This window comes from Hypoxylon trugodes (genome assembly GCF_022578975.1).
Source record: "Hypoxylon trugodes strain CBS 135444 unplaced genomic scaffold F4822scaffold_8, whole genome shotgun sequence".
NCBI classification, from domain to species: domain Eukaryota; kingdom Fungi; phylum Ascomycota; class Sordariomycetes; order Xylariales; family Hypoxylaceae; genus Hypoxylon; species Hypoxylon trugodes.
The window spans coordinates 2,604,046-2,615,474 of NW_026250023.1; the positions used below are offsets into that span (position 1 = coordinate 2,604,046).

Here is an 11,429-nt window from a genome sequence, read left to right on the forward strand (position 1 = left end):
CCCAGTTTATGTAGTGAAGATACACGACGACTCTTCACCGTTAGGAAGCAAACATAATATGTTCCCGGTTGACAAAATTTGGTAGCAGGCCTATTTTTGTGTTCCGGGATCCGTGACTACATTACCCGGAGGCTCACCCAGACATATAGGTAGAATAAGGAGTAATTCAGATGGCTTGTGGGTAGGTAGAGTATGGGGGATGGTTTTCCTAAATCAAAACTGACTCCTAAGCCATTAGACGAGAAACGGCATATCTATCGTAAGTCGAAGATGAGATGGATGTCACCTGCAGAAATGAGGTAAGGTGGATAACTTCCACCAAGGTACTACCCCCCCATCAGTATAGACTATATTACATGTAATACCTGGGTATGCCCTGAGAGGCGGTAGCATATCTAGGCACCTATGTCGTGGGGTATGTAGGATACGTTTATAGAAGTTAAAGTAGCACAATTATTATGGCCAATATCTCGGGGGTGTAGGTCGGTTCTTACTACGATTCTCAGTTTCTCGACGTTTAATTTCAGTATCTCAGATTAGATGTGAAATTGGTCGTAGTGCAGGATATGCTACGAAACATTTAGATACCTAGTTACACTGTAATACCTACTACGGCTAGCTCCTAGCCATACTATATCATCACCAAAGATCGACCCAAGTATATCTCTTAGGTAGTCGGAATGAATAACTAACCTACTCCAGCTACGTAACACTTCTTTTCGAAATAAACTCTAGTGAACCAGCTTAGAGATATGTACATATCTACTATGCTATATTGATATTATCAAATCTTCGAGTAAAGCATCGACTCCGATTACACAATATAGGGATAGCCCACACAGACTGTATTTTACTGTTACTAAGATTTTTGAGCCAATCACATAGTCTTAATTGGACAGTGAATCTTATACTAATCGCACGGTCGGCACTTGGACTGACGCCATTCTGCCTAGGTAGGGAGGTAAGCGCTATAAACCTGGAATCCATATACCATTATAGTGCCCTGTACTTACAGGGGGCTTCAGCGCGTTACTCCCTATAATCATAGTGACGCAGTGGAATACGCCGGCGTTTTGGCGCATTGGCAGTTTATAGCTTATTAGACCGCCGTATCATCCTACATGGTTGCACAGCTTCGGAAGAAACCGCCTCGGAGTTTTCAAACCGAGCCACCTAAGTACCTAGGTAGGCAAGGTATTTACAGGCTTCGTGGTACGTACATTTATTACATGTGGACAGCTTAGGTACTTACTTATAGTGGCTTGCCGAGGTACAAGGAATATTTATGTGTATATACAGCGTCTTAGACGGATACCACACTCTTGACTCAAATAAGCCGGCTTCTGATTATTTTAACTATACATGTACAGAGTTGTGCGCATGGTGGGACAAGAAGCTCAACACAGCCATGATAGTGAGGAGATTTCTCTATGTCGGCCACGAATAGAACCTTTGATTCTCCTCAACATCACCTAAAACTACCTAAATCAGGATAAAATTTCATCCTTCGGCTGCTTTTCGATTTCTCCAAAGTTCAATCCTTCTACAATGGAAATTATGGGAGCAGCTGTCACTGTAGCTAAACTCCTAGGCTTGTCCATTAAGGCGAGTAAGGCCGCGAAGGGTTTAATTCAATCTGTTATTCATGCGCCGGCGGAGCTCGTCGGGTTGGCAGCAAAGCTTGATCGTATTCATTCTTGTATTAATCTGCTCCAAAATATCATCCAGGAACTTAGTATATCTGATTCCAAGATCTTCTCACCCCCGAATAGTAAGTAACCTTCAGAATTTAATCCCGCCAATTCAGTCGTTTAAAAATTCCTTGCGATCTTAACTAGGAACCTACGCTTTAGCTTATCTCTATCAAAAGCCTTTGGGATCCACCAACACCAAGCAAGTGGCAAATTCGTAAAGGGCTCAGGTGGGCAGCTTTAGACAAGAAAAAGTCCACTAAATTGTTTCGTAATATCAAGGAAGCGGAGTTAGAGCTCGATTTTATGCTCAATATCCCACAGGCGCGAGTATCTCATTATCTAGTCCGTGTTGATTTTCTCACATATACTTCAAAAATATCTAGCCTTTACGAGCCGGATCTCGCTTGCCGCCGTCGTTACTACTCAGGCGGCCACTTTCAAATCCCATACTTGAGTCAAACGTTACCTACCTACCTATGTAGGTACAGAAGCCCAGGGCAACCCTAATATTCGATGGGAAGTAGTAGAGTACAGTGAGAATAAGACTCTACGTAGTCACTCACATACATGGGGTAAATTCCATAGCTCGCATACAAACGAAGGCGGAATCATGGCGCGAACGTCAATTTCATTCCAATCCAAAAGAAATCGTCAAAAACTTAAAGCAACCCTACGGGTGGGGTTTAAATTCCTTTATGCTCAGCATGTTATCTGTGGACCCAGTCACAACGGCAGTTTTGTCATCGTGGAGGGCCCCGAACTGTTACAAGCAGAAAGATTTATAAGGTACCTTCGAGAGCGAGGATGCAGCCCTACGGTTTTCCCGGGAAAGGTGAGAAGTGATAGACGGGTGAAAAATGGTACAATGTAAGTGCTGAAAGATACGGTATATGAGCTGTATGTCTGATATATAGACTACTGTGCTAGTATGTAAATCTATGGGGGAAGTCCTGATACATATATTTACACCACCGACGTTGCCATGTACTGTACATTATACAGTACCTGAAGACAGTCCCTTGACCTTACTTCAACAGTAAGAATCTCTTCCACTCCTGATTTCAGCCACTTTAATTTTGTCCCTTAGGCCAGCGGTCTTAGAAGCCTTCGAAATTTGATATATTAACATGGCCTCGGTAATGGAGTCGTACGGGGCTGATCTTCTGCCATTTGACTTAACTACGGCAGTGTTGTTCGATAAATATATCTAGCGAGAAAAATGAGTTCCATCGGAAAGTTCGAAAGCTTCGCTCTATTGGCTTCTCGGACTGGAAGGTCGACTCACCTTCCGATCATCTGCTATATGGGGCTTCTGGCGCGTCTGCCTTGGAAGAAGCGCTCTTTGCGCTTGAAGTTTTTGGCTTAAGCCCAAATTTAGAGAGCTATGGAGGCAGGACCCCTATAGGTATCGCGGCATTGAATTGCTGGCTCAAAGGTGTTGTTGCTTTCATCGAAGGCGGTACAGATATCAATACGCCAAGGGATATTCCACTCATGCAAAGCATCGGCGAGGGCCGGATAAGTCAGACTACGCATTACCTTATATACTGTGGAGCTGACCCGAACCTTTCAGATCCCGCGGCTCACAACTCATGGCACAGTATTTGGGACGCCGTTTTTGATTCGTCCGACTACCAGCCAAAAAGCTGGATATACATGCAAATTGAAGGGGTCTTAACACATATGCTTCTACACAACGCGGACCTCTTCACCTTCTTCGCCACTGACACTAACTATATGTTTCGTGGTGTACGTTGTGAGCGGTGGTACGACTCTGTCGCTCAAATACGCGCTTCCGAAGTAGCGAGAGCCTGGAGTTACCCTACCAAATATGGAGACCGTTGGTGTTCAGGGTTGGGCTGGTGGCCCCCATCTGATGTAAGAACAGGCTTTGAATCATGCTTCGAGCGTCTAGAAGAGAGTAGATCACTTGAGAGTGCGGCCAGATGGCTACCTGGGGGTTTAATATACCCGTCTTCACCGAAAAGCGTCCACGAGCCAGCGATCGGAAGGCTTGATCCTGTCAACGGCTGTAAAGCAGACAACTATGAAGATATGTTAGGTGAGTTTTAAATATGTACCATATACGATAAAACTTCAGCGTAGGTCCCTTTCTCACAGGTAGCAAGATTCAGATTTCTTCCAAAATGCAACGAATTTATATCGCCACATTGACACGGAGGGAGGCCGTGTGCAACTTTCACGCTTCCTGCTTGTACGAGCACTCTGCGATGCGCTCCAGCATGTAGGTTACCGAGCATAGATGGATAATGATGGAGATATTTGGTATGAGTGCGACGACGGGTATAGGTACTACGATGCAAGGGAGTATCAACCCACTAAGGAACCAAAAGATGAGTGGGTTGAATTCTGCCCTATATGCCAAAGGCCTCAATGGTACGGTCTCGGGCGTATGATGAGGGAGGCGGAAGAGGGAAAGAGGGCGTTATGGGAATACAGGGAGAAACTTAAAGATGCTAAGGCATGGAACTTTTACTAGATGTATGAGGGACGCTATGATATCTCTTCTATGCTGTATTCAAAATTTGTTCGCTAGTCTTTCGCCTTTGACGTAAATTGGAATGGCTCCCGATCTTAGCTTCTATTTTTAATGCTAACACTCATTATTTCTCAAGTCTTCTAGGCGGCATTACCATCATAATACCCTGCTACAGTTCCTATATCATAGTAGTGGTGGCTTTTTGGTGGGGTATGGCTCGAATGTGGCGTTAATCGCCAGATTGTATGAGGAAGAGACGCGGGTCATGTGTCTTCAGGACCTATATAAGCGTCAGTGGTAAGTACCTAGGTAGGTTAAGGGTCTAAGAAGAAGATTGGTATGTTGGGTGGTGTTTTGTGGGTGTGCGAGAAGCCATAGTGTAGGAATACACGGGAATTCCTTCCCCGTCTGCATCACGTACCCGCAGTAACAGGTATCAATATATGCATAAGTATTGAAGTAGGACAAGGAATGTTCGGTGAGTAGTGCCTGGTGACGCCTTACTAGATACCTAGGTAGTTGACGAAGTAGGATGGCTTGTGGCGCATGTGCCGCTCGATAGTTAATGTCACATTCAAACCGGCACATTCTATCCACCGAGCAGGAAAGGGTAGTTGATAGTATATTCGGCTTATTTTCAATGCATCGTGTCCCACAGAGGTCATAATTTGATGAATGTTAGCTTTCGTGAGGACGGGCAGAGGTTCTTCTTTTTTGGCCAGTCTATGTAAGCATGGCAACCCCCTGGCGTGGTGCATGATACATATGCAAGCCAACCCAATTATATGTTCCCGGGATACCACACACATATCATCAGATGAAGCCGATCGAGCGCCTTCCGCGCCTTGCTTTTTCAGTAAATCCCTCATATACAGTTACAGAAACGCGTAAGGTAATAACTTAAATATAGTTGTGATTATGTAGGAGCCCATGGTAAAGCTTCTAGATTCTTCAATGGTGATAATTCTTAAAACTTCGAAGTATATAATCGTACCCAATAGGTGTATGGAAGCGAAATCTGAAAAGAGGTGGGAAGCAACCGATCAGATACCAACGTATGCGGGTGATGGGAGAAAAGGAAGAGTCAGCGAAGATCCCAGGGGTAAGACAGGGGCATGGCAGGGATACGACAGGGGTCGAGGACGCGGAACTCGAAGCAAATTGCCATTTTCGATTTATAAATGCGAGTGTGTTGGTGGGGAGAGCCTCGTCATCGTTGCAATATGCAATATGAGCAGAACAAAGTTCTCTATGATCTCTCATGCAGCATCAGGCTGCTACTGAAGCTGGCAAGTGGAAAAAATTGTATATCATAAGTGTCAGCGTATCCGGGTTAATAATCGACCAGCATATTACACATAAAAGAAAGACGAGTCCGCAGCTCCTCCCGTTTTACGGCGAGTTTTCTTGTTCTCCATATGTTGTCTTAACCTACCATTTTCACTTACCTACGAATACATAAAGCTTACGAGGGAAGTGTTGGTCGTCGTTTTTTGACCTTCACCGTTATGTTATATTTTACCCTACTATGCTGCTATCCCTTTCAGGTATTAGAGTACTGAGAATCCTAGTCTCAAGGTACTTGCATATATTCATCCATGTTAAGACCCATTCCGTCTTACTACGTGTAAGACCGCTGGGGGCGAGGTTCACGTGATCTTTGTTGACCTATTCTTAGGTGTTTCGATCCTCTGGCAGATTCGGCTGAACACTTGACCGGAGACATATTAATGTTCTTCCGAGCTATCTCTGTTGGTTGCTGTGTCGGTCAGCCCTCTTGCTACTTTGAGCGAAAGAAAAGCGCACCGTCGGCCCGAGCAACAAACCCGATGCATTGACGATCATGAAACGAGGCAAACGCTAAAGTTCGCGTCGGGCTTTGCTTGTTCGCGTACCCAAGCTTCATTACACCGCCAGTTTTGCTCCTTTTGGCGATACTAGGCTATTTTCTCGGTGAACAGGAGATATGTCTCATCTCGATCCATACCACATTGTGTCAACTGATCCACCTACCCGGTCATGCGAACAATCGTACTTGCTTAATCACTAGTTTTTCGGGCGACGACTAATGCAGCACGATAATGACACTCCAGAACGACTTGTTTGGCCAATTATGTGTTTCCTGCGGCAGTCAGTGCGTGGCTCCTTCTGATCCCCCTTGTCTGAACCGAGCGGGGATACCACCGGCCCCCAACAACGGCGTTAACCTAGTCGTCCGCGAACTATCCTCGATGGCGATCACAGAAATTCGGGAATTGCCGCCGGAATCCGGACAGAGCACATTGTCCAGAAGTTCCACCGAGCCACTCATAATATATCATGCGCAGTCCAGGATCACATAATCCACCTTAGTTAAACCGTATCCATTGTAAGACCGGGCTCTTCTAGGACATCCAACGGTCCATGTTCCCAGAGTTAGACACATATTTTGTGTTACACAAGACCGCTATCAGAGCTTTTTTCGAAGGTCGGCTCTGCTCGCACGACGCACTACTACCTTATTGATGCATGAAGCTGAAAATTGGGTTCGGCTATGATGGCCATGTCAGGTAGGTCGCATCCTGAAGAGCACGTTTTCGAAAGTCGCTGCGCATTGGTGCTACGTCGATATCTAGCCTCGCTGAACTCGGTTGGGTTGGCCCATTAGTGATCGCTCTCCTATAATTACGTTATGTTACACGAAGCTTTGGGATAAGGCTAGAACATGATGTTCCCCCTGACGAGTTTGCGAGGACCGAAAAACAACTCTACGATGGTTAATCCCAATGCAGAAATAAACGGGATATAGTAAGTTAATCCTTTATTAGAAGAAAATATCTTGGTTAGATGGAGATCATTACTTTAACTTATTCTTCATCTGTTCCTAGGAAGCTATCCGCCAAAAAAGTCGATTCGGTCGTTTCAACCGTTCACGCGTCCACCCGTCTAGGTACCCTAGAGATCGATATGGATACCTTGTCGCTGAGCTCGCATCCTCCTTCATATTTTATTCAATCTAGCTAAATGGTACAGCGTGTGGACCAGGGTCTACCCTCTATAGAGGAGGTTATAAGGTGTATTCAGAGGTTGCCTTGCAAGTTTGGTCTGTACCAAACTTCAGCAGATTAGGGTCGTATTAATCAGCACACGAGATCATCCTTCACTTGACTTGAGGTTATCGCTGCATTACGGAGCTTCCTGAACAGTACTTCGGCCAACGGATCTAGGGCCTACCTAGGTATTCGGCAGTATACGTATGAGAAGGCTTCCTAAAGAGGGTTGCATTGAGGTGATTGGTGCCATTGGGTCCCCTTAGTACCGACAGTTATGAGGCAATAGTTGTATGTAAGAGACTAGTCAACGCATGAGTTGCAGGAGACTATTGCGGCTTAAAATTATCTTAACTCTAATTGGCTTGACTCCTTGGATTGATTAATGATTTCCCTGGGTCGAGTTATCTATTCAGCTGCCTACTATGAATTAAATAGCGGTAATATCCAGTTCACCTTGCTAAATTTCCCAAGAGATCCCGTAAGGATAGCATAGACATTTCAAAACTATTAAAAAAACAATTAACACAGTACGAGCCAATTAGCCTACTGCTATCATCAAAGTCATGGCTGGAATTTCGAATAAATCGAGTTATGATGGGTAAGTCAATCTGTGTTACGGGGATACTTCGATATTGTTAACATGTGTGGGTTATTTCCGTTGACAGGTCAACCCCACGAAAGCCGAAACACCACTTCGTTACGAATCCACCCACCTCCCATCCCGGCGATGCGAAGAGCCTTAGACGTTATCGTCTCGATAGATACGAAAATGGACCAGACTTTGTACCTCCTGCTCAGGCCCTAACAAGCAATGCTTCCGATGCTCAAGCGGCTCGCGAGGCAAGGGTTGCTACGGAAGTAAACTCCATTGTTTCACGTCTTGGCTGATCCGTTCTGCCAACGCGCTTGTCGATATCTACACCGTCCCATCATAACAGTAGACAACAGAGATCATGACAATTAATATGTACACTGCTATTGCAATCCACACTCTCCAGGCTAGCGTGGTCTTAAGTAAGTCATCCTACCTGACTAGACATGCCTATGCCATGCTAAGAGATACAGAAGATAAATCCCTAAGGAGCACACATACGTCGCCAAAAACACCTAAGTTTCCTGTGCTACAAGATAAAGAGTTTCCAGAATATTAGTATGTACCGAGGCCGTGTTCCTCCCTTAGGTTTCTTTATGCTAACTTACTCCACCGACCGAAACACTAAGAATGTGCAAGTTATGGACGTTATAACGATATATTGACGGGAGAATGAATTAATGAGTCATACAAGCAGTATCTAGGTACCTAGGTAGTTTTCGTAGTACTTATACATCATATTTTAGAGCAATACTCCCTTTTCTTCCTATTTTAGCAAATGCTTTTATTTTGAAGCTATTCAACCCCACATATCATGTAATTTTGAAAGTGGACCCGATGATTTACCAGTTAAGTGGTTGATCGCCGCATCACGTGATACATGATCTAAGATTTAGAATTCCAGGTTAAGGTTGCTCCCGCTAGCGTGGGGGTACCCACCCCGCATCCGCTCGCGCGGGATCAATAATACCAGGAAAGTTCTTTCCAGGACTTCAGTTTAGTAAATGCCTATATTGTCGTCAACGTATAAAAACCTTTTCTATGTTAGCCTATGTCAGCCTTGCCCTTGTTCAGCTCAATGTTAACTTTTCATGTAGTTGCACTTTCATTTTATAGTAGTATCGGATTGGCTCACAGGCGGCTTGAAGAGAAGCGCTTAATTACAGCTCGGTAGGAATTAGATTCTTCCTAACCCTATATGCCGCTCACGAAAGAAATATGCCGTATGCGAGGATCAGATGTCCCTTGGCGATTTCTCGAATCGGAGCTTTTATTTCGAATCGATTTACCGCACGTACGGTCTACGGGATACTCAGGCATGGGAGTGGAGTGCCATAAGTTCAGGATTAATCTAACGTACTAACCAATGACGAGGGTTATCTAGAACTGCGGTTTCAGATTTGGTAAGGGAATTTACTGGTGGTATTGTAGTGGAGGTCCCCGACGGAGGTCCCCGGCGTAGGATGAGTGGTGCTTCGTGCGTACTAATACTGGGGTAATTGAGGCTCTATACCAAAGTATCGGTTCAGATCCCTCCAAATGGCAATGATATACTAAGTATTATCTTCATAGAGTTGGTAGATATCAAAGTCAAGATAACTTGATAGGTACCTACCTGAGTACCTGAGTAGCTAGGTAGTTCGGGATCTCCCGATACAAACTCGGTAAGAGAGAGGAGTCCTTCGGACTTTTCCTAGTGTCCTAAACGAGCTACCCGCATCATACGTAGACCAGCTCCCTCAAGAGATTCTACTATATAGTCGAGGGCCAGTAATTATTGGCTTATATGTCCTGTGACTCACATGGATCATATATCGTCTGAACGTGGAGGGTGCATATAGCGTAACATCCCTCCCTAACTTTGAATCCCAATTCAGCGACTTGCATCTAGTCTGCTCGGATAATTTTTTACACTGCCTTGGATGCTCACGTTCATAAGACATATAAGGATCTTTGCCACTTCCACCCTCTCTTACTCTAATTTAGATCAGTCCAGCTTAGTATTAAGTGAGATATCATCTCTGTGCACTACGAGGTCCTGTCATTTTGGCCTCCCGGCGGATGGGGCTATTTCGGAAAGTACCTAGGTACTGAGTAGAAAATAATTAGCCAAGGTTATTTCAATCCTCACTCTTTTTCAACATTTAGCTTACATCACAATAGTTTCCACTGTCCTACGTCAAACCATCCCACGATTCCATGCTCTAATGGATTCGTGATCTCGCGCCGCCGCTCGGCGTAAGGTACCTTGACCGGCGTGTACGTCACGTGATCATTTGCTTTGCCTCTAGACAAAACCGGCGAAACCCACAATCTAATCTTTTCTGGCTTACGATACACGATTCGCGTACGAGGCTGTAGACTCCTTGTACCTACCTCCGCTAGAATTCGTCGACATCGCAACATAATCAAACTACCAACTGCAATGGAGTTGGGGTAAGTCATCTGTTCCGCTAAATGAGACTAGAACATCTTCGATCACTTTTCGGTGGGAGCCTGCATGGGATATGTAGTACATGCATAGGAACGCCACGTCAGGCTCTCAAATTCGAATTCTTTCGAGTACAATCGTCGATGAATATCCGCCCGTCGTTCGGATTCGACACTTTCCGATGAGCTACCACATTCACGATACGACCTTAACCGGCTATTCCCTTTAAAACCGGGCGAAGGCTAATGCAAGCCCACGACGTTGTCACAACAGACCTCCGCCAGTCAATGTTCGGCGCTCGGAGTATTCCAAATTACCTCTCTCGGCGTGGACTATAATTCGCCCACTCGAAGTCTCGACAAGGAACAAAACCCGCCGATTTTATGTACCTACGACATGCAGATATTACCATGCTTACCATAATCAGAACCACCAAACGGTCGCGAAACGTATCTATGCCGATGAGTCCAGCCATCAGAATCCGTTATGACACTCGATAACCGCATTAAATGGCGATCCGGATTAATCTCAACGAATCCTACTGAATAATATGCCATAGGCTAGTTGAGAAAGATAGATTGGCCCGTTAGAAGGTGTTCGTGGAATACTGTGTCTGGTATTTCTTCGAGACGCAGGATTCTATGTCCCGAGCTCTTGGATTTGACGTTTTCAAGCACCGAGAATCTAGCACGCTCTCTACGAAGGCTGCTAGAGGCTGGCTTGTATGATCTACTACTACATCGTTGGTTTCAAGCGATCCACAAAATGTAGGAACATCACCTATTCCCCATGTTGCTCCGTGCTAGTGCTCATTTCTCATGCATAAATATAGATTGCGGTAGGTATATTTCCTTTTTGTTAATTAAGATTGCGCTACAACGACTACAAGACGTCTTTTACACTTTCCTCTTCTTCCGGAGTTACAATCTAGACACCTTCGTCGTTCGGCTACCACGTTATTTTGATTCATATATAACATTTTGTATGTTAACTTTAATTCAAAAATTTATAACACGCGCCCATGGGACCAGAACATGTGTGTTGTTCGATAAGATGTATTGGATGTCATCCAATACTGAGTAGGACCGATAGTGTCACTTGGTACATCGGAGGCCGCCTGCGGGGATCTCTTCAAACATAGTAGCGGAACCACTGCTTGCTGCTATGCAAAGCGAAACGG

The 11,429-nt window shown here is 44.9% G+C and overlaps 2 protein-coding genes across 2 annotated transcripts; both read left to right on the forward strand.

Moving 5' to 3' along the window:
* Positions 1–1,548: 1,548 nt before the first annotated feature.
* On the forward strand, positions 1,549–3,957 carry F4822DRAFT_432792 (uncharacterized protein; the record flags this gene model as incomplete). The annotated part of the gene is made up of 3 exons (XM_051461714.1): positions 1,549–1,771; positions 2,932–3,756; positions 3,824–3,957. The coding sequence occupies 3 exons, from the start codon at positions 1,549–1,551 to the stop codon at positions 3,955–3,957; spliced, it is 1,182 nt and encodes a 393-aa protein (XP_051311708.1).
* Positions 3,958–7,717: 3,760 nt separating this feature from the next.
* On the forward strand, positions 7,718–8,540 carry F4822DRAFT_358081 (uncharacterized protein). The gene is made up of 2 exons (XM_051456067.1): positions 7,718–7,824; positions 7,892–8,540. Exons 1-2 carry the CDS (start codon positions 7,790–7,792, stop codon positions 8,112–8,114), a joined length of 258 nt encoding a protein of 85 aa, XP_051311709.1. The 5' UTR covers positions 7,718–7,789; the 3' UTR covers positions 8,115–8,540.
* Positions 8,541–11,429: the final 2,889 nt, after the last annotated feature.

What these genes read in the sequence shown, in the direction of transcription:
- F4822DRAFT_358081 (XM_051456067.1), top strand. Translation starts at nt 7,790, where the DNA reads ATGGCTGGAATTTCGAATAAATCGAGTTATGATGG. An exon ending in AATAAATCGAGTTATGATGG is followed by an intron (nt 7,825 to 7,891) that starts GTAAGTCAATCT and finishes TTCCGTTGACAG; the next exon opens with GTCAACCCCACGAAAGCCGA.